This window comes from Planococcus citri, chromosome 1 (genome assembly GCF_950023065.1).
Source record: "Planococcus citri chromosome 1, ihPlaCitr1.1, whole genome shotgun sequence".
Lineage (NCBI taxonomy): Eukaryota > Metazoa > Arthropoda > Insecta > Hemiptera > Pseudococcidae > Planococcus > Planococcus citri.
In genome coordinates, this window is record NC_088677.1 from 16,398,677 (window position 1) to 16,421,677 (window position 23,001).

At 34.8% G+C, this 23,001-nt stretch overlaps 3 protein-coding genes and 1 long non-coding RNA gene across 5 annotated transcripts in view; 2 read left to right on the plus strand and 2 right to left on the minus strand.

Moving 5' to 3' along the window:
• The window catches only part of LOC135849010 (puromycin-sensitive aminopeptidase-like), a 71,852-nt gene that overhangs the window by 1,758 nt on the left and 47,093 nt on the right, over positions 1–23,001 (minus strand). For both annotated transcript variants that reach the window (XM_065369139.1, XM_065369147.1), the window contains 7 exons: positions 2,232–2,391; positions 1,825–2,066; positions 1,578–1,731; positions 1,202–1,499; positions 956–1,104; positions 603–872; positions 283–520 (listed from right to left, as the gene is read on the minus strand). In XM_065369139.1, the coding sequence (XP_065225211.1) occupies positions 283–520; positions 603–872; positions 956–1,104; positions 1,202–1,499; positions 1,578–1,731; positions 1,825–2,066; positions 2,232–2,354 (1,474 nt within the window). In that variant the 5' untranslated portion in view covers positions 2,355–2,391. The remainder of the gene's footprint in view (positions 1–282; positions 521–602; positions 873–955; positions 1,105–1,201; positions 1,500–1,577; positions 1,732–1,824; positions 2,067–2,231; positions 2,392–23,001) is intronic.
• Positions 4,221–6,159, plus strand: LOC135849043 (uncharacterized). The gene is made up of 5 exons (XM_065369185.1): positions 4,221–4,552; positions 4,632–4,687; positions 4,763–4,833; positions 5,508–5,613; positions 5,793–6,159. The coding sequence occupies exons 1-5, from the start codon at positions 4,448–4,450 to the stop codon at positions 5,932–5,934; spliced, it is 480 nt and encodes a 159-aa protein (XP_065225257.1). The 5' UTR covers positions 4,221–4,447; the 3' UTR covers positions 5,935–6,159.
• On the plus strand, positions 7,593–9,130 carry LOC135849052 (uncharacterized). Its single transcript, XR_010559483.1, has 3 exons — positions 7,593–8,276; positions 8,621–8,739; positions 9,027–9,130. It is a non-coding gene; the product is annotated as an uncharacterized LOC135849052 (long non-coding RNA).
• LOC135849001 (uncharacterized) lies at positions 17,940–22,790 on the minus strand. The gene is made up of 3 exons (XM_065369129.1): positions 21,821–22,790; positions 21,528–21,708; positions 17,940–21,444 (listed from the first exon to the last, which is right to left on the minus strand). Exons 2-3 carry the CDS (start codon positions 21,700–21,702, stop codon positions 18,257–18,259), a joined length of 3,363 nt encoding a protein of 1,120 aa, XP_065225201.1. The 5' UTR covers positions 21,703–21,708; positions 21,821–22,790; the 3' UTR covers positions 17,940–18,256.

Below are 23,001 nucleotides of genomic sequence, written 5' to 3' on the forward strand. Positions count from 1 at the left end.
TTCTGATCATTAAAATTCATTTTTAAATTTTTAAAAATTTTAAAAAGCTGTTTTAAAGGCATTATTTAAAAAATTAACTTCAGCACTTGAATTCTTTGACACGAGGGTCGTTCAAAAGGTCCCCTTGTAATATTGCTAGAAAGTCCTTACTCAAAACAACTCATATCTGATTTCTAATTTGAAATTTTTCGATTCCAACTGATTTTGAAATTCATCTCTTCTCAGAAATGCTCCAGTCCAAATGATTAAAATTTTAATTTAAAAAATCAGAAATCTATTTACCTGGTTCTCCATCTAAGGTGAATTTAGTCTGACGAACAGTAAAAGTACGAATATTGTCACCATCCTGGACACTGTTTTCGATGGTGATTATTGGATAACCTTTTTGTTTCGTCCAAGTAGACATTACAGCTTTGACAGGTTTACTACTAGTTTCTTCTAAAGCAATCCATAAATCTTCAGTATGCGTATTACTGTATTGATGTCTGGTCAGATATAAATTCATTCCTTTACGAAAACACTACACAAAAAGAACATGTAGGTATAATCAATTGATAAAATTTTTTTATGATCTCTCTCTTGAGCTGACAAATTGTTCTTACATCATCTCCCAAATATTCGTACAGCATTCTAATCACAGAGGCGCCTTTATTGTACGAAATTTGATCGAAAATTTCATTTATTTCGGACGGATGGTTCACAGGTACTTCGATCGGATGACTATTTCTCAACGAATCCAATTCTAAAGCTCGACAATGCATTTGAGTCACGAACTGGGTCCAGATATCGTACTCGGGGAATAAATACGCTACGCAAAGGTACTCCACAAACGAAGCGTATCCTTCATTTAGCCATAGATCAGTCCACCATTCCTAAAATAACGAGAAATAAATTATAAATGTACCTATCTAATCAAAAACTGAAAAAAATTAGGAAATTCCATAATCCAATTTACTATTGTGACTAAATTCCCGAACCACTGGTGCGCCAATTCGTGTCCAACTACGATAGCAACAGATTGTTTATTGGATGCTGATGGGTTTGATTCATCGACCAGTAAAGATGTCTCTTTGAACGTGATTAATCCCCAATTTTCCATCGCACCTGTAGTAATAATGATAACGAATACAGTAATGAAAATGAATTCGAGGTGTAGTAGAGATGGATTATTTAGATCCATGGTAGGTACCTTAGTTTATACCTGCTGATAATTCTGCGATAGTAATTAAATCTATTTTTTGAAGAGGATACGCGATATTGAAGTACTCTTTGTAGAATGGCAATACTTTAGTAGCACAATGTAAGGCGAAACGACCGTGATCTTTTTTACCAGGTGGAGTATATACTCGTACTAGAATTCCGTCGCTTGTTTTATCCTCCACGTAATCGAAATCGCCTACCACTACTGCCACTAGATAGGTTGACATGATAGGTGTTCGTTGAAATTTTACAACCTTGGTTCCATCGCTTGAACTGGAAGGATTTTCACTTTCTACGGGCTGAAATTATTAAACTTATTGTGTCAAAATGTACTCAACGATGAAACCCTTCCAATACCACAAAATACTCGAGTTTACCATATTAGATAAAGCTACTTTATCAGAATCAACAGCTAGAGTGATATCAAAACGAGCCTTGATTGCTGGTTCGTCCCAGCATGGAAAACATCTTCGAGCATCGGTGGCACAGAATTGGGTGACAGCGCAGTATTTTTCTTCTTTACCAGCCACTCTGTAATTAATTGATTAATTAAGGTTACTTACCGTGTTATGAAATACATATACATATATGTGTAAACTCGATCAAGTCACAAGGTTGGCTTACGGTGTGTATTTGCTGCGATAAAATCCTTTCAACAGATTATTCAGCTCGCCTGCGAAATCTATACTAAGCTCGGCATCGCCTACAGGAAGAGCTTCCGAAAAAACCAACGTCAACGTCTCCTCCTCCAAACATAGGGAACATTCCGGCGTGAGAATTTCATTACTCGAAGACAATTTTAATTGCGCTCGATTTATGACCAAATCTAGACAATTTAGGATAATTTTATCAGTTGATTTGAGAATCTGTAAGGAAATCGGATATTAGTATAGGTATTAATTCAAACGAATAATTTTTAAAAGACCCAAGAGAAATTATACGCAAGCTGCATAATATTGTCACGTTTATGGATATGATTGTAAGGAAAATCGATACCTAAGTGAGCTTCGGAATGCTTAATGATCACTTACTTGCAGAAAAATTGTCTCCTTGCCATCAAATTTGAAGTTTTTCAGGTCCGGTTTTAAAAACAAATCGTACAATGATGGTCTAACGGTGGTAGGTAATCTATCGAATTTCTTATTTCCGCACATCTGGAGTTTTTCAGCAACGAATATTAGACGATTTCACCTTTAATAAATAAAATACAGTACACGATAATTACACGATGTTAGTAAGTATAGGGTGCTTTACAGTCTATAGGTTATATAGGTACGTATACACACGAGATAAATAATTATTCTACAAATTTAATTATACTACGGCTGCAGCGACGAAAGATTATAAAAATGTAATTATCCATCAAAAATAGGCACTTTTAAGTAAAAAGCCAAATTACCGCCACCAAAAAAAAAAAAAAAAAAAAACATACAAAAAAGCAAAAAGAATTGTTTGGCGATGTTTTCGATTCGATAATTATTATTATTATTTTTTTCGTTGGCGGTAATTTTACTTTTTAAACATATATTTTTTATGAATATCACAAGTTTTTTTTTTTTTTTTTTTTAATATGTATTATAAATTGTTGATGGGAATTCTGGTACTCCAAGAATTTTAGAATCATTTTTTAAATCACAAGGTTCTCACTTAAAGGACACTACCGAACCGATCGATATGAGTCAAATTTCGTACAGTGAATGTGATCTTCATTTTCGGAATGACCGTCGACGAAGTCAAACAGCTCAAGAAAGACATAGGATAGGTAGAGGTACCTAACTACCTACGTGTTTATTTTCACTGCAGTGAAATTCGATTATTATACGAATAGGTAAGTACATACTACATATCATATTTAACACAAATACCTATGTTCCTTTTCAGATTCTATACCCCGACTGATTATGACGATTATATTATATTATATCAAAAAGCAAGATGAATGTTAATGCAACATATCTCGTAAGTGAAACGTTATTGCTCTTAAATCATGTACTTAAGTATTCAATTCAAATAATTCGGGTATAATTTCATGCAATCGAGAAAAGTGGACCGAAATGGCAATGACCATCATAAACAACGCATCCTCCGGGAAATTCTCATCAAATCGTACTGTCGCCGAATACGCTCGAGAAATTTGGGGCGTTGAACCAACTTGGGAGAAATGAACAGCTCCTCATGAACGTCCAATAAAAATTAATGTGTATTTAAATTTATTTTGCATAAAATACTTTCAAATTATGCTTAGGCTTAACATTTAACACTAACGTGCCATATTTTTATAATTTTTATAATAAATACCCTTACGGAAAAAAAATAGTACTTTCTGAGTAGTAGTTTTTTAACGGAGTAAAAAGTACTACTTTTTAACACCTTCATGGAGAAATATTAGTAGTTTTACGTAAAAACTACTACTTTTGTCTAAAAACTAGTTAAAATTACTACTTCAAAACTACTACTTACGAAGTAGTAATTTGAACTAGTTTTTAGACAAAAGTAGTAGTTTTTATGAAAACTACTAATATTTCTCCATGAAGGTGTTAAAAAGTAGTACTTTTTACTCCGTTAAAAAACTACTACTCAGAAAGTACTATTTTTTTTCCGCGAGGGATATTATGTCGTTTTAACATTTTCGAATAATTTGGAATTTTATTTTACGTTAGTTGTTCGTGAAGGTAAGGTATCTCTACTGTGTTTTATTTATTTGCAAAATATACGCTGAGTAACGCTATAGTGAACCTCATTTAATTAAAATAGGACAGGGAAATGTACGGATTTCTCGATTTTTACCCTATAAAACATGCAAAAAAAATGGACGTTTTTTCGGTTTTTGGAACCATATTTTCAAACAATTTTCGCTCTCGCTTCGCTCGTGCTCGAGCAGTAATTTTGCCTTCCTTCTTTTGAAATAATCACACATAACGAAAGGTTTTCAAACAATTATGTCTGATTTCAATTTTTCATGTCTAAAAGGTCAGTTTCGCACGAGTTCAAAATCAAGATATCAAGAAACATGATATTTTTGGGTTTTTTTAGCGTACGGAAATGTACGGAATACGGATTTCCTTTTTCATGAAAAATACGGATTTTTGAGGTTTCTGGGCTGGCAGCACTGAGCGCGATCAATTCGATCTCGTGGCGGAACGCACGTGTGATGATATGATACTTATATGATTCGTTCGATATCGGTCTTCAGACATGTGCTAGAAATTTCAAAGTTATTCGATTAAAGTAAATAATTTTTGCAACAATGGCGCAACAAAACGAAGACTATTACATCAAGGCTGTCATCCTCGATTTTTTGACCAAAAAAGATCCGGCGTTGGCTTCAATTTTCCAGAAGAAAACTTCTGCGGTAAGTCGTGTGTTGTTGATCTTACATAGCGTGATTCCTGTCGTTTAATCAAATTAATCGCGCATTGTATTCCGTACAGGGTACTCTCACCCAACGATCAGCAACCTTAACGGATGTAATATCGCATTTTTTAGAGTAAGTAGTGATTGGCGGTTATTGTCGGTGCAAAGTTGGGTGTTTCCTACGTTTTATCGTTTATACTCATTTCAGAACGTCTGAAAAGAAAATAGAATTAACGTCGCAGCTAACGAAGAAAGCTTCTTCATCGGATTCCAGTTCAGGTGAATATTGCTATTGCTCGAATACCTACATTACTTCTTATCTTAACATCTGTAGTGCTTTCCTCACAGCATGTTGTTAACGTTCACTTCTGCGGTGTAAGCTATCAAGCAGTGGTTGTTAAGCATGCTAAGTGCTGGTATTACGACTCTCCGTCAAACGTTGACAGAGCGTTAACCGAGGTCGAAGCACCGGTTAACTATTGTTCAACTGGCCGTCAAATGTTGACGGAGCTTTGACGGAGTGTCGTAATACCAGCCCTTAATTGACGATGAAATCTCAGGGCAACTGCGATGTAGCTGTCACGCGGTTGCAGTATACATTTCAAACATTTAATTCTCGCGTTAGCGAATTATTTTAGAAAATATTGTCGACGAGTTTTCAGAGTTTTCAAATAAATCGCTTTTTGCGTCCCCCGGTGAAAATTTTGGCCCGATGTCTCGACATGTGGCCCAATTTGGGTAAAGTAAAAAGTATAAGTGTATGGGGGGATATGACACACGGTCACACCGTGAAAATTCAACAGCCGCTCGTTCGCCGTGCTGCTGTGATAGTGTAAGTGTAGGTGGAATATTTTCACCTTTTTTGAAATCTGATGGTTCTAACGGTGGTCGTGGTATTTCGATGTTTTATCGCGACGTAATTTTACATTCGTAACTGCATTTATTTGCTACAGAATCGGACGACGAGGCGCCCGCAAAACCAGTCAAATCTGTTTCGAAACCTTTAACAAATGGAACGGCTGCCCTTAAAGTTACCAAAACGAAAGCGCCGGAAAGCAGGTAAATTTTGCCTTTATTTATCGTAATGAGTTTTCGCAATACTTACGTTATTGATTATGTAGTGCATGTCCGGTAGCCTATCGCATTATCGCTCGTTTTTTTATTTTTATTTTTATCGACCATCGTCGCTTTCATATGCTAATCCTAATCGAACGTCGCGTAATTTTTCTTTTCCATAGCGACGATTCCAGCGAAGATAGCGACGATAAGAAGACACCGATAGTCAATAAAACCAACATCGCGTCGTCTAAAGGGCCCTCGGCCGTTGCTAAAAAGAATGCACCTATTACGCCTGTGGCGAAAAAAAAACGAAAGCAGTAGCGAAGATTCCGAGTCCGACGATGAAGAAGACTGCGTAAAAACTCTCGTGTAATATTAATACTCAAAGAACGAAACTAGGAATCGTTTTTTTTTCTGAATGTAAGCACCTCGTTTCTTTTTTGAATTTTCGATAACCCATCAAAATGAATACGACATTTTCACAGATGAAAAATTATCGATAATGATGAAATAAAATAAATGGTATCATTTTGTAAACTCCTTCGATTTTCTGTTTTTTCTTTTTTTTTTCAAAATAACTTCGTTAATGAAACATAATGTAAAATATTATAAAGGACAACCAATCGATGCGATCACAAATACGTTTAAATCGGTTTCATCAGTATAACTGTACAAGATACCTATCATTTCTTCACCATGAAACACTTCAACACGAATCAAGAACAAAACACGAAAAAGTCTGTAAATATTCGCAGAAAGGTCTGAAATAATAAATAATAGGTACCTAATTTCACCAAGTCGCCATAAATCATATCGACGAAATAATCAAATCACGCTGAGTAACGCTAGTGAACCTCATTTAATTAAAATAAGTACACGACTTGCGAGTGCTTTTTGAACAAAATGTGTTTGTCTACGTTTAGGTCTATCAACCGATGCAAAAATACTATTGGAAAGATGAAATTCTTTACGCTCAAGATGCTGTTTTGTTCTAAATCAAAAATAACGAAAGTTACAAATTAATCATTCACATCGAAAATCTTCTGACATTTTCATACTTTGACAAATGTTAGAAAAGAAACGGAGAACGACCTGTACGAATTGTTCTTATTTTTCAGATTAGGTACCTCAATTACGGACTCATTGATCTTTCAATTTCACATTCAGATCTACTGTGATACGTATAGGTATTAATTTTCATTCGTCTAAAAAGTGTTCCTAAAAATTAATTTTAGGTTTTTATAAAACGACATTAAGTAGTTACCTATGAGTATTTATAATTTGCATTCTAATTTAGAAATTTTCATTTTCACAAACGATACCTAAATTGAAATTTAATTTCATTCCTCGTTCAAGAAAGAACTTTAGAATAATGTTACTATTGGCAACATTGTTTTGAGTTTTCCGAAAAAACGCAACGTTGAGTCATGGAACGTTAAATGAACTTCAACTTCCAGTCGAGTTCTGATTTTTCTTTCATAACGAAGTATAGTCTAATGATTTCTTCATAATTATTTGTGAAATTATTTTTCGTTTTTCGTTTTTCTTTCGCGATAAAGTCGAGTAATCCGTGAAATAGATTGAAGCATTGTTCTTCTTTTCGTCCTAGCACCGGTTGTGTTTTTCATTGAAAACGTATAATGTACCTACATAGTTCCATACGTTTTACGTAAGTAGACAAATAGTTTATAACGTTATTTCGTATTTATATGCATTAATTGAATTTAAACTACCATCTAAAATCACGAAATTTAATTTCGTATTCTTCGTTTTGGTTTTAAAAATATGATCTCGCGTACGTTAGGATTGCTGACCCTTATGCATCACCCTGTAGCGCAGCCATTTTGTTTGTAAGTTCGGGACGCGTAAGCATAGGTATGCGTGTGTTAGTGCGTAGTCGGTTAGTCGTTTGGGGTGCAACTAGTTGAAAACCGTTATACTTCGCGAATGTGAATTAGTGTATTTTTTTATTAATTAATTCGTACGTCTTTTTTCTTGGAAATTATTCCGGTAAGTGTAAATTTATCTGTCGAGTGGTGTTCTTCGTAAATTCGTTCTTACGTTAAGATCTTGTGTGGTGTGAGCCGTGTGAGTCATGTGTCAACGACCGTTGAAATTACGTTATGAATGGTTCTATTTCCGGTTTTTTTACTACTGACTGACGATGGTAATACATTATTGTGCGTGTGACCTAGAATAGTCTAGTTCTGGCGTCAAGCAGTCTGGACAAGATGTCGAGTTTTCATTTCCGGCAACCATCAGTTGAAATATTTAATTTTCGTAATTTTTCAATCATTTGTTTTCTGTTCGCGTATTTTGATGAGGGGATTTTATTTTTTCAGTTTAACGAGTAAATTAGTGCGAATGTTTTGATGACTTACTCGCCTTAGGCTATAGTTATTTTTTCGATAGCTAGATGTAGATTGCATTGATATTCGTAACTTGTAAGCATAGGTATTTTCATTCGAGACTCGTGCTAATTATTGTTCTGTTTGTGTTTAGAATCGATCGGCGCATTTGATTGATCTTTTAACGGATTTTGGCTACCAACGTTGGTATGAAAGTGTTTCCTTAACCGATGCAGAAGAATCAAGTTAGAAAATGAAGATCAACTCATCGTGTGTGTACGAGTACGACTGAAAGAAGATACATATTTTACGGAGGTATGTTGTATGTTGTAGTTTTATTAACAATGGTGTAATTTTGTATCTATTTGAAATCGACGAGGTATTCTCAGCGACTGAACTGAATCATCCTTGCTCGTATTATGGATATGAATGAATAACTTCATCATCGTAGGTATAGCTCAAATTTTCTCATTGTTTGTGATTTTCATTTCATCTGGATATCGTTCGTGCGACAGATTTCTTTGTTTTGACAAGTGATTTTGACTACATATAAATGCCTATTTGAATTTCGAATTTATTTTCTGTGATGACCATTAGGTATTACGTGCTCATATTTTCATCTTGCTATTCGTGGTGATTAATGATTCTTTTGTTTTTAGACTCGACGCTTTTGAATTTGATCGATCTTCAACGGATTTCGGCGCACCTGTTATGAACGAAGATCATTGAACGTCTGTGTAGTCAAAGCTTGCGAATTTTAGCTATTTATCTAGCTGAGGTACGTTGTAAAGTTGACCTACACCTAACTTTGTACCTATTTGAAATCAAGAATTATTCTCAGTGACTGAATAATGTTACTCGTATCAGAAATGATGAATTTCATCACTTACCTAGTTCATTTTACTCATTGGTTGTATGTACTTGAAATTTCCAATGATGACCGTTAGGATAGCTTTAGTTACAAAGTATAATTTTATTTATTCATTTTAAAAAAAACCTTGCAATTTTTTTTGATATTTTACGATGTCATTTTCAAATGATTATTCTTACGTGTATTCATTTTAGGTTACGATTGTACGTGCTCATTACTCTTAATCGTCGAGCTGTTATATTTTCAGCATCATGGTTCCAGTCCACAATCACGATTGAACTTCGCACAGGTAGCTCAACTCATCCTCAGTTGTTAATTTATTATTCAGCTTCCTTATCATGTACGATAATTTGTCAGTGAATTTTGGCGATCAATCAGTTCAAAACAAATGTCTAATTTTCAATTTTTTGTCAATGTGTATTTGTTTAAATTTAAATTCAGGGCTGCCTATTTTTTTTTTAAATTGTGTAATCTAAAGGAAGTGGTACCTAACCTAATTTTGTTATTTGGATTTGAGAAAATTTTCGGACTTCTGAGGTTGACGATCGAATGTACATAATATGTACTTGTGACATATTTATCAAGCAATTTCGTGGAAAATCTCGTAAGCTTTGACCTATTAGATATATATATGTTAAGGTCGAAGAACACTCTTTTCACCAAGTTCACGTACAGCTTCCTCTTCTCGAGTAAAAACAGGTGGACTAAAGCACGGGTTCTATCAGGGTATGGACTTTTTGTGCTTTCGCTCGAAATTGTAAGATTAAGTTTGTAACAGGTGCACGAGGTCGTAAAATAAGAAACTGTTTTGAAAATAGAGCGAATTGGAATTAAACTGGTTTGTTTTGTAGGAAGAGGCAACCCCGCGGATAGTGATTTTGGAATAAAAAAATCATAAATTTTGGTGTTATAAATTTTTCTGATGGTTACTTTATTGAAAAGTGAAACTTATGTAAATTTTTTTGACATTTTTAATGTTCGCTGCTGGAATGATAGATACTCGTACCTAATACTTTTGTTCATATTAGTCGTACAATTTTCATGTTGATACTTGATACCTACATATTTATTGCCTATTTATTTATGTTATTACGTTTGGTACATTTCACAGATTGTTCAAGCAATTTCAACCACCACATACTCGTACGTGAGGTTCGTTTAACCAAAATGCAGAAGTGAATATACCTGTCTAAATGAATATAAATTGGACGAACCTATGCGCTATGGAATAAGTTTTTCTGAGGTACTTACGTTCATGAAACGAATTATTCTTTATATAGTAGATATTTAGATGGCTAATTGATCGAATTTATCTAGCCTACATTTCGGTTTAATTAAGACCTACACACTTATTCATTTTAACGTGATTGGAATTGGAATTTTCGTATAAAGTAATTTTACGTATTTACGTAATATGTAATTTTTCAAATTGTTCTCATTCGGGTACTTTTTTTTAGGTGCCGATGTTACGAGTACATCTGTATTACCTGTTCGCAGTGAATATTCCAAAGTTCATTATGTAGAGCTGTTATTATCAGGATCGTGTTTTCCGAAGTGTGAGTAAATAGTAATAGCTTATTGTTATTTTGATCGCGAAAGGTAGCTATGATTTCTCTCCATTTATTATTTTTAATTTATTGGTGGAAATGTCTGGTAATCGACAAAGTTCGTTCGTTTTTTTTTGTTCGTTGAAAATTAGCTAAACTAGATTCATGTACATATTTTAGGGGTGGTTGAACAGAAATTCGATTATGTTGTGTTCTGTGCATTATCTTATTATTTTTCATCAAAACAATATAAGGGATATTTTTTATTTGACAATTTTCTGGTTGAAATTAATGCTATGCAGTAAAATTATACATTTTGAATATTGCAGCTCAATTTTACCTATACAAACACGTAGTTAGTAATTCTTTTGAGAAAAAAACTATGGGCATTGTAAACAAATCTTAGTACCTATTTTTTTACCAGTACACTCACACACGGTAGTTTAAGTAGATTAGAATACGATTTGATTTTGATGAACCCTCCTCAAATTTTAAAAAAGTATGATGAATAATCGGAAAGTCTTTTTAGAAAATTTGATACAATTTTAATTTAATAGATATAGGTACCTAATTCATATTTTTTTCCCAAGTCATCAAAAATCAATGTCACTTTCTTCCTCTGTCTCTGTTTGTCTCTCCCGTCTACCGGAATCCCTCTGTGATGGTCCTCCACGTACAGCGACCTGCACGACCATGCCATATACTCGGCTCGTCATGCTCCGGCTGGTCTGTTCCGGAAGTTAGGTCCGTTTGAGCGGGCTGTCTGTCGGCCCTGCAGTGGGAACTGAGCAGAATTTAGGCGAGGAAAAAGTCAAATTCGCCTCATTCAAGTGGGTGGACTTTTTTCCTCCTAAGTTTTGCGATCAGATTCCTCTGTGGGACCGGCAGTTGTCCATGGCGGTTTTTACTTCCATGGCCTTGTCGGGTCCGCCGAATAGGTTCGGCTGCTCTGTTCGTCAGCTCGGTGTCCTCTGCTTGCTGAAGGCATGGTTCGTCTAACTGACTTGCGTGCCTTGGAACACCGGACTAGGCGACGTAGACGTAAAAGGAAATCCTTAAAGTCTCATCCTCTCCTAAGAAAAGTCCAAATCATGTACATTTTTTCAAAACTGCGACCAAAACAATTTGAAAAAATCATTATGTTCTGTTCTGAATTTCTGAATTTATTTATTGGTTCTGTTCTGTTTTATTTTATTTTAGAACTATTAAATTTGATATGATTCTTTTGGTATTTGTTCATCAAAAACAAAAATGGCCAATTTCTTCTATTTTGTTCGTTCAACCACCTCTGATTATTTTTTCTTGATTAGGTATATCAATACCTTTGTTTAAATCGAAATTCAGAGCTACCTATATTGATATCCATCAGACACGACAAAGCGATTATTATTATTATTATTGAAAATTTAATTACGTGATTAGAAAGTATAGTACCTAATACCTATAACAGGTTCCTAATTCTGTTATTTGGGCTTTCGGAGTTTTGAGGTCGACAATTGCATGTTCCTGGGACATAGCTATGCTTATCGAGCAATTTTATAGCAAAATTCAGAATCTATTTTAAACGGGGACAGAGGGAATTAAATTTCCCGTTCGAAATTCGTAAAAGTTAAAAGGGTAAAAATTGAATTTTCCATTCAAAATTGGTAGAAGTTTGTAGTTTTTCGATCAAGTGAGTCTGTGAAAAATTGGTAACATTTTTGGAAGGTAGCTCGAATTGCCTCTTCGCTGGTTTCGGCACAGTTCGGTATAAGTAAGGCGAGCCATCGGCTGATTCCATACAAGGTGTCTAGGCTTTTTCGTTTGCTGTCTTCTTAAAAATGTTCTAATTTGAATCAGGTTCACGAAATTGATGAACTGATGAACTTGAAGTTTGGGGAAGGATGTACGTAGATACGTATTATATCAGTGAGAAATGGAGGCGGTCAAAAGCTACGAAATTAGCAAACATTGGGTTCATTGTAGGAAACAACGTTTTATACCTATAAGGGAATAGGAATTTATGTAATCTAATATGTAAATTGTAAACTAATGTTTTTTATGATATCCCTCCGAGATATACGAAACTGGAAGAACGTAGTTGGTACCTACTTACTCATATCTTTGATGAAGACACGAAGTCGAGGAGAATACCATCGTCGAGCAAGAAAACAGCCAGAAATTGAAGTTTTGAACAGTAGTTATTACTACTACATATGTAAGTGGATTCTAAAAGAACCACACATTTCTTCAACAATTTATGTGATTATATGTGTCTACCTTTCATCGCGATGAAGAGGACCAAACCGCTCAAAATTTCTTCTCGCCAAGCCGTTTATGAAGAGAAGAAGACCATATCACAAAGATCACAAGAAAGCTGCCGTACCATCGCGCCCATTGAGATGAAGAAATGTACCTTACGTTGTGTCAAAACAGCGGTTCTCACCGCTATAGGTAATAGGTATAGTGTTGGTACGAGCAAATAAGCTCGAACCATCGTCGAGCAAGAAAACTGCCAGAAACTGAAGTTTTGAACAGTAGTTTTTACTACTATTTAAGTGGGTTCTAAGCGAACCACACACATTTCTTCAACAATTTATGTGGAGAAGACCATATCATCAAGATCGCAAGAAAGTTCCCATCGCGCCCATTGAGATGAAGAAATGTACGTTGTGTCAAAACAGCGGTTATCACCGCTATAGGTAATAGGTGGTGTTGGCACGAGCAAATATGCTCGAACCATCGTCGAAAACTGCCAGAAACTGAAATTTTGAACAGTAGTTTTTACTACTATTTATGTGGATTCTAAGAGAACCACACACATTTCTTCAGCAATTTATGTGGAGAAGACGTATCATCAAGATCGCAAGAAAGCTGCTGAGATGAAGAAATGTACATACGTTGTGTCAAAACAGCGGTTCTCACCGCTATACATAATAGGTAGTGTTGGCACGAGCAAATATGCTCGAATTTTGCCAACACTAACTAAACCGCTCAAAATTTCTTCTCGCCAAGTCGTTTATGAAGAGAAGAAAACCATATCACAAAGATCACAAAGAAAGCTGCCGTACCATCGCGCCCATTCAGATGAAGAAATGTACCTTACGTTGTGTCAAAACAGCGGTTATCACCGCTATAGGTAATAGGTAATGTTGGTATTGGTACGAATTACGAGCATGTATTATTTTGTTTGCTTGTTTTTGTGTGTGTATTTGTTTTTATGCTTGGAATGCGTCTTATACATGTCTCTCGCTTCATTTGTTTATCGTTTATGGTTAAGTATTATGTAGTTGTTTGATTTTTCATCTTCTTCTATTGTTTTCTCTCTATTCTATTTTCTTTTCTTCTCTCATTTCTCTTCTTTTCTTTCTTATTTCGCTGATGATGAAAATCATGAAAATGTGTTTGTGACACTCATGGATTTCTGAGAGCGACATTTTGTTTAATTTTATGTTTGTTGTGATATCATTTTCAGGTATGTAGTTACGTCTTCGGAGTAAGTAGGTTTTGTTGGTTTTTCAACTTCAGCGTTGGAGAATACCATATTGTCGAGAACGAAAGCTGCCAGAAATTGAAGTTTTGATGGCATAAAAATGGTATGTACAGGGTGGACAGAAATATCGGGTACCCCTAAAAAAGTTTTCTGCTAAATACTTTGGTTGGTCACAGTGAATGATAATAATGGTAGCACATGATTGGTTGTTAGACTGGAGAGATAACATTTCACCAATCATATGCATCTATTTCACGTTGCCAACCTATATTTTTAATGAAAAACTTTCTTAGGGGTACCCGATATTTCTGTCCACCCTGTAGTTTTAACAACGAACTTCTTTAAGTGGTTTCTGCGAGTACCAAAGATTTCTATCATCAAGATCGCGAGAAAGGCGCCATCGCCCATTGAGATGAAGAAATGTTGGTTGGTTCTGTCTAAGCCGATGAGTTTTACCGCTAATTTCTTCGTGAATAAGATACAGGTAGAGATTTTAATTTCGTCCCTTTTTAACTTTTTTAAAAATTGTGTTACTTGAATTTCAATTTTTTAAATTGATGAAAATTAAATGCGAGTATATCGATAAATAAAATATTATGAATTTTTGAATTTTTTTTACAAGAGTTTTGCAGTTACAGATGGTCAGGTAAGTGTTAGTTCAACTTTTGGGATTTATTCAGCCTCCCCTCACCCACCCAAATATTATTTTTTCGATGTAACGTTATTTTAGATTTTTCAATATTATACATGATTAATCCGGTATCAAACACCTCTAAAATTTGATATGTTAACTTTAACCAAAATAGCACTTCTGATAGACTACTACTCGTAAATCATTATCAATATAAAAAGTATGTTCGTAATTTAAACACCAAAAAATAAACAAAATAATTATACTAATAGTGACACATAGACCCGAGTTTCTTCAAGACACAAACAGATTTATACATAAAATCCATTAAAAAATTGTAAAAAATCAAAAAGTAAACTTTTCGCGAAGTAAATAGAGAAAATTCGCCGGTATAAAAAAAATTCAAATCGATATCAGGTACATTGAACGAATCCATTTAAAAATAAAGTCCTATCACGATTTTAATATTATACAGGCGGTTAAAAATTATTGTACCTTGTTCCCCTCTTTTGACTTTTGGAAAAACGACTGAAACAAAAATACACAACCCAGCGAAAGTGACTAATAAGCCTAATGAATGAGAAATAAAAGCACAGAATACTCCTTAATTTTTAACACGTTTTCAAGAACTTTTTCATGCATTTTTAGCGAATTCCGTTGTAACTTATTCATTACTTCCTTTTGTCAATTTTATTTTCTTAAAAGCTTTATGTTGAAATTATATTTAAAGCACGAAAACTGTTTTTTGGAACATTTTGAAAATAAGTTGCCCGTTTTTAATGTAATTCGTGAATTAAGCACATTGTTGTATTGTAACACGTTTACATTCTTATTTCTGATAAATTTCATTGAAATTTACTCGTTCTTCAGGTACCTTCTTTTAATTTTTGTTTTATTTCTTTAGCGCTTCTGCATAATGTCAACACTTCATTCGTGGAAAATTTCACTAAAATTCAACATTTTTTGGTGATTCAATTTAGGTATGTATAAGATCTTGTGGTTTATGATGATAGTTTTTGAATAGTATGACGAAAAACCGAAAAAATGCAGTGTCACCTTTTTAGGAAACTAGATTTCTTTATAGAGTCAGCATTCATCAATTTAAGCAATTTCAACAATAACGATGTTAAAACTTAGAGACTTTTTAATGGAGACAAAAAATATAATCAAATTGAACAACATATTAGAACTTTCAAGAGGTTAACAAAATGTTCAAGGAACAAGGAACTAAAATCATAGTTGATGATACATAGATAATCGCGTTATTATACTTAGTGGGATGAGATTTTGCTGTAGGCGGTAGGTCGATGTACGAGTATGTATAATATTATACGTAGGTATTGAAAAACGAAAACCCTAACTATGAATACTTAATAGGTTACTCCACTCCACAATACTTTCAATCATATACTGAAAAAATGTAAAACAATCTTCACAATTATCTCATCCCATCAATATTATGTAATATAGGTAAGGTAACACACAGCATAAAATAGTTGAAACCGGATTAGAATTAAATCAGATCAGATTCAAACATTCCAATGATCACATCATCAGAGTCCTGATCGGAACAGCTTCGCTCAGATTCGATCAATCAAATCGAATCCATCAGATCACAGTTGTTGCCAAACCTGATCGGATCCTCTTTTTCAATGTTTGGTAAAGCACTTTTCTTTAAATTCAATAGCTAACATCTACCCGATAGGAAACTAATATCTCTCAAATATACTAAGCCGTCTGTTTCAATTCATTTGATTCCGGTGTACTCGTATTTCCAATTATCAGTTTGAGCTCGAATGATTGATTTCAGATCGAATAACTTTTTCCATTTTGTAAGCAGCTTTATCCAAAAATTGGAAGTAATAATCCGGCTCTTCTACGATAATTTCAAAACCATATTTTTTATAGAATTCAATCGCAGGTTTATTGCTAGTTTGAACGTATCTGTGAAAATAAATCATACCAGATGCTTGACTATACTATCCGGAGCACTTGTGATTAGCAGACTATAGGTAGAGGTACTCACAAACGAATTACTTTATGCTTGCCCTTTTCTGCGACGTAATCTAAAGCATATTCTAACAAATATCTTCCAATTCCGAGTCGTCTGTATTTAGGTAAACAACCAATCGATGCGATCACAAATACGTTTAAATCGGTTTCATCAGTATAACTGTACAAAATACCTATCATTTCTTCACCATGAAACACTTCAGCACGAATCAAGAACAAAACACGAAAAAGTCTGTAAATATTACCTATTAAATGCTGTAAGTATTCGCAGAAAGGTCTGAAATAATAAATAATAGGTACCTAATTTCACCAAGTCGCCATAAATCATATCGACGAAATAATCAAATTCATATTCCACTGGAAACACTTCGCGAAAAAATTTTTGAACTGGACACACATTCTTCCAACAATAATCTCGTAATTCAATTTCTATTCTGTTGAAAAATTACTTCTTTATTATATTTTCTTTTTTTTTTCTTGAAGATAAGGTTACCTAATTATTGTTTATAGATTCAATTCAACTTCCAAAAACGATCGAGTAAATATCTGACTTTGATTATTGATCAGAAAATCGAAGATAATAACAAGTAAGTATTAGCCGGTAAGGATGGTTAAAAGTAGAATTTCAATGTTTAAAGAGTTATCAACCAATTTTGAAAATAGATTAATTAATACATGTATCACTAGCTTACTTCAACTTCGACGCAGTCATAAAATATTCATTAATGAAAATGTGATAACAAATCACCAATTTTACGAAATCACCGAGTAAACAAATTGATTTCATGTTGAGTAATTTTATTTCAACTTCATCATAAAAATGATTGAAATAATAATAAAAAACATAAAAGATTCCTTAGATCGTCTACTAAGAGGTAACGTTTCATATTTCAAGTTCTTGATCGTAAATTCTTTCTCTGCTTCGCCTCGATCTATATCTTATCAAATGAGATACGTAAATTCGTGTACCTAATTACTCATATTATGAGGAGGAAGGGGAGAAGAAAGAACAATCAAATTATCAAACTGTTCATCGGATTTCAGAAAAAAAAAGGGACAGAGTAAATCAAACGAGCACAAAAATCGTAGAGTTCCTGAAAGTAAATTGAATAAACTGAATAATGCAACAGAACAGAATCAAAAACTTGAAACTTGAACTATTCGGAATAGAATGGAACTTCATAACCGTAAAAATGATAACTTCGACATGAAAAAAATTTGAAACACACTGATATATTATTGTTTTTTATCAACATAATTATTACCTATAGCATAAATTTTAAAAAAGTATTAAAATATGTGCAAAAAATCTCGTAACTTAGAAATTAAAAAACACAATGAGATTTCAGATTTGATAAGAGAGATGACAAAATATTCAATTGAACACCAAGTATAAGATAAATCGACATGTTCATTTTAAGCTAAAAACTGTAAAAACTTGACGAAAACACATCGGAAGTAAAAACAAAAATTAAAAATACCAGTAAAAACTCGATTCACCAATCGAAATATACGAAGGTGTTATGGCAAAAATATACATTAATTATTCACGTAATTAAAAAAAAATACTGTCAAATTAAAATAATGAGAAACAAATCGTTCGAAATGAACCACACGTCGTTATGCTTTCAGAAAGCAAACGGTATTTTAAATCTAAACCTAACTAAAACAAAAAAAAAACAACAAACAAATGTTGGAAAAGGACAACATTCAAAAAATCACTCCAAGTTGATAATTTTTGTAAAATAACGAACAAATCACTTAAATTAATCCAGTCAATTCGCGAATTTTTAAAAACCGATTATTCGACCTGAATTTCTCCATTTCAGCGACGTCATTCTGTAAAAACCATTTAACCGTCTCTTTCAAATGCAGACTACACTTCTTAGCTTTCAACAGAGTACTGAATACGTCGATCTGCTGATGGAAGTAAATTCTCTTCATTTTGTATTCCTTCACAGCGGCCGACGACTGGAAATACCAGTTTAAAAACCGATCAACGATGTCGAAACGTACGTACATCAAAGGCTTGAATTTACAATTGGTTAACAAGCGATCGAATTTTTCGAAAATACATTCTTTCAGTAAGTCGACGAAAATCGTATCTACATGCATTAAACGTTTGAACTCTTGAACAGCGTTCTCGTTTCCGAAATACCATAACAACACAGCTTGGCAGTACGATTCGTCGAATTTATCCAATAGTTTACGTATCATGTTACTCGGACTAACGACCAGTTTCTTCTTCAACGCGACAATATCTTCGATCGATGTGAGATGACGATCGATACAAATTTGAACGGATGCCAGACGGCCCGACATGATTAAAGTTCGAAGTTTAGAAACAACCGACTGAGAAGAAAGCAATAGTTTCTTGAACGCTACAGCTGCATTCACGTCGGTTAAACCGTCAACGATAACAACGTTTAGTAAATTATGTTGCTCCAAATCGATTAAATTACAACAAACGATGAACCCTTCGGGCGAAGTTAGCAGACTCTTCTTGAATTCGGCAACGACGTGCGGATACGGCGATGAGAAATACTTGAGGTAATCGTTTAATCCTTTCGTGTTTCCGGTGGAATAAAACTTGAGGGAGGTTTCTTTCACGTGAGGAGAATTAACGAGCAGGATTTGTTTGAATTGAGCCAATTCTTGCGTATCCGGTAGACAAAAATTTGTCAAACGATCGAGCACCGGTATATTCTGCTTTAGTAATAAATATTCGCAGTAATTGTAGAAGAAATTCTTCGCCGTGATTTCTTTTATTATACCGGAATTCTCGTCGAGTAACATGGCGAACAACAGATCACAACCGCTGACAAAATCTCTGAATTTTGTATCGAACAACGAACCGTAAACGAGCAGGAATTGATCGAGGCTGATCAGGCTGCGAATATCGTACCACGTGATGAATATATCCGAAGTACTCGTCGTCGTTTTCTCGAAACGTGAGATCAAATCTTTGAGAAAACCAGCAGACTGAGACAAGACGTGTCTTTTGAACTGAATAACCAAATCCGGCGTTAAAAGCTGACTCAGGTAATTGTTCATGTCGTCCAGTTTACCGGACGTGTAGAACGACAGACAACGGTCTTTCACATAATCGGAATTGGTCACGATATCGTACTTGAACAGCAGTAATTCTTGAGCTTCGGGTAGACACAGGTTGAGACAACGATTGAATTCCGACGAGTTACCATTTGACAGTAGTTTTTCGCAATGGTTTCGGAAAAATTGCAGCTTTGTAATGCTTCTTTTGGTGTCGACGTTCGCGTCTCGAAGCATCGCGAAAAAGAGCTCGTTACAATCCCTCGATTGTAGAACTTCACCGATGATGTGACGTTGTTGGTTTAAAAGATGATGCTTAAAATCATCGCAGGCGGTGTTCCAAACAGTCGTTGGAATGGTATCGTCGATCGATCCTTTTAACAATGCGTCGAACACGAGTACGAACTGCTCTCGAGTGATCAAATCACGAATATCGAACCATACAGCAAAAATAACAGCCGAGTTGACGTTGGTTCGGTAAAACCTGGCGATAATACCGTTGAAAATACCCAAAGAAGACATCAAGAAATCCTTCTTGTATCGAATCACGTGATCGGTAGATAACAGCTCAGCTAGAAAACCGTTCAAACCTTCGATGTTTCCGGCGCTGTAAAAAGTCAAGCATTTATCTTTAACGCATTTCGAATTAATTGCCAGATTACACTTGAATTCGAACGCTTCTTCGACGTTGGGAAGGCACAGTTTTATTAAACGATTCATAATCGATAAGTTGTTATTCGAGAGTAACTCGTCGCAATGATCGGTGAAGAATTTCATTCGTATGATTCTCTGTCTAGTATTCAAATCGGCGTCTTGTAACATGGTAAAAATGAATTCGCTCTCGTTAGCCCATTTCCACGCGTTCAATACGTTTTCAACGATTCCATGATTATCGTTATTCAAAACTCGAGTTTTAAAATTGCTCGATGCGCTGGTCCATATCTCACTTAATACGGTATCGATGGTAGAAGCTTTCAGCAATTCTTTAAATATCTTAACGAATTGATCTTCGTCAATCGAGTTGCGGATTTCGTACCACGTTGCAAGAAGATCTCTCCAGTTGCATCCTGATCGGGCATAGTACGATGCGATTTTAATCGGACGTTCCATGTGCACGAGAAGACGCTGCGTTTCGTTCAATTTATCCAGAATTAACTTCTGATACGTAATGGCGTGTTTATCTATTAACCAGATAGCTTGTCTGACTTGATCATCGGAACTCAGACGATCGAAAAAATACTCCTTCGATGGCCAATTATCTACTTTAGCGTGTCTGAACATAAAGCTATCGATAGACAGGCTTTCCGGCACAGGTATCTTGAACAGTTGATTTTTAAAATAACAATACCAATAATACATCAACGGATGTTCGGAGAAATTAACGAAATCCAAGAAATTATTCATCAGCACCAACGGAGACATTTGAACCATCTCGTTTTCCAAGCAATAGGTGGCGAAGAACTTGAATTTTTCCACTTCGCTCAACCTAGGCGACGTTGACATGTTTCGAGCGGTTTCTCTGCAATCGATGGCGCCATTCGGGTGTAAAATAATGTGATAGATAAGACTGTAGACGTGTTTATCTTGGCCGTGTTTTAAAAACACGCTTCGGAAATGATACGATACCCAATCGGTGATTTCGTTTCCTAACATGCGTACGTGGTTTTTGATATCTTTGGCTAAAGATGGTGATACTGATAACTCGTCGACTAATCCGACTACTTTGTCGAATAACGATATCCATTTTGGGCTGTTTCTAGCGCATCTTCTGCTAACGTGGAATAAGGCACGGGTTACGTTTACGTGGTTCCATAAAGTCGCAGCTATGCTAACGCAAGCTATTTCCATTAATTTGGGTACGTCGCTGAAGACCGCTGGTTTTATTGTACCCGTGTAATCTGCGAAAGATTCATTTTCTGTATAATGAACTACACTGTATTCGAGTAATTAATTAGATATACGATTAAGATTGAACGTTTACCATCGTAGTTATTAGCTTTGCATCTTTTACATTCGCGATTACGGCGTTGTTCGAGCAACAACGTATCTCTATCGAAACATTCGAGATTTGGGTGTTCTTCACAGTATAACTCATCGTCGTCCAGATCGTCCTCAGATCCAGCTAAGCTATCGTTATGGTATTCTTCGATATTCATAATTGACTGAAATAGTAAACTTATGCTAGAAATTATTTCAGCAATGTACTATCTAGATATGCAATGTATCATGCATACATCTGACTCATTTTTTATCTTACGAATGAAGGATTATTACCTATTTGATAGTGACCGTTCTAGTTTACGAAACGAACACGGGATACTTCTCTTCGGTCATAAATGCGAACTGAGTTTGATTTCTTTGAAACGATTCTCAGTAACTTCAGTAACAAGGATTCCTGGCTAGTGAAGAGAAAGTATTTGATGGTACTTTGATTGATTTGAAGTTCATACGAGTGTCCAACGAATGCTGAAATTCGCGAAACTTTTTCGAAAACACTCACCGAACATACACACGACCAAAATGCTACACCATTACTAGAACATTCTACACTAGTTTTGGAAACTTTTCCTCTCGAACGTATTGAGGTTTTGGCGCAACAATGTATGCGTTAACGACACGAGTTAAACAAAAAAACGAACAAGTAATGAAGAAACAAAACAAAAGAAAACAAAAAAGCGAGCGAGAACGAAAACTACGAAAACAAAGGTTTCAGCTGGCGTTCAGGCGATGGGTTCCAGATACCGGAGTATTAAATCTCTCCGAAAAAAACCGATATCAACCGATGAACCGAGCACGAATGCACGATTGACGATTGGCTTGGCCTGACATAACAATGAAATAACATCGACAGCTGCAAAAATTTTCATTACAAAGCAAAATAGATACGGATTACCGTTCGTTGGTTAATTTTATCTTCATTATTTGCATACACCTTCAGTTTACATGTTGCTGATTCACTCGATTAGAAAGATGAAAATTATTCTACTTCTCCATCTCAATAATAATTCTCAGTTCATTTCTACTCTATGTTAATTAATTCCAAGTTCTGTACAAGTGACAACAGTCAACATGGAGATGATTCACGTTATTTCACCCACCACCATCATCATCCGGTGATATTCAGAAATCAAACAAACTTTAAAGTTTAAACTTTTCAAGCTTCAAAACTCAGCAGGTGAAAAACGAGTAACGTTTTCTAGTATTTTGAGTTGACCAATCAAAATCGAGTATTTGAACAAATTTGAAAGCGAAGAAGAGGAACAAAAGAATAATTATTATTCAACGTCATTTTTCTTTGTAATTTTATAAATTCATTTCAAACAAAAAAAAACTTGACTGTTTTGAGTTTTATGAAAAAAGACCGAAAATAAAATAGAAAATATTCGCTGAAGAACACAAGAAAAACTGACGAAAAAGTTTTAATTGGTTCTCAACCAATCAGAAACTCAGAAAGG

Bases quoted from the DNA above. Each gene is read 5' to 3' on its own strand.
- LOC135849043 (XM_065369185.1), top strand. From the start codon at position 4,448: ATGGCGCAACAAAACGAAGACTATTACATCAAGGCTGTCATCCTCGAT. The intron at 4,834-5,507 runs GTGAATATTGCT...TATTTGCTACAG, and splicing joins TTCATCGGATTCCAGTTCAG to AATCGGACGACGAGGCGCCC. The intron at 5,614-5,792 runs GTAAATTTTGCC...TCTTTTCCATAG, and splicing joins ACGAAAGCGCCGGAAAGCAG to CGACGATTCCAGCGAAGATA.
- LOC135849001 (XM_065369129.1), bottom strand. From the start codon at position 21,702: ATGAATATCGAAGAATACCATAACGATAGCTTAGCTGGATCTGAGGAC. The intron at 21,445-21,527 runs GTAAACGTTCAA...AATCTTTCGCAG, and splicing joins CAAAGCTAATAACTACGATG to ATTACACGGGTACAATAAAA.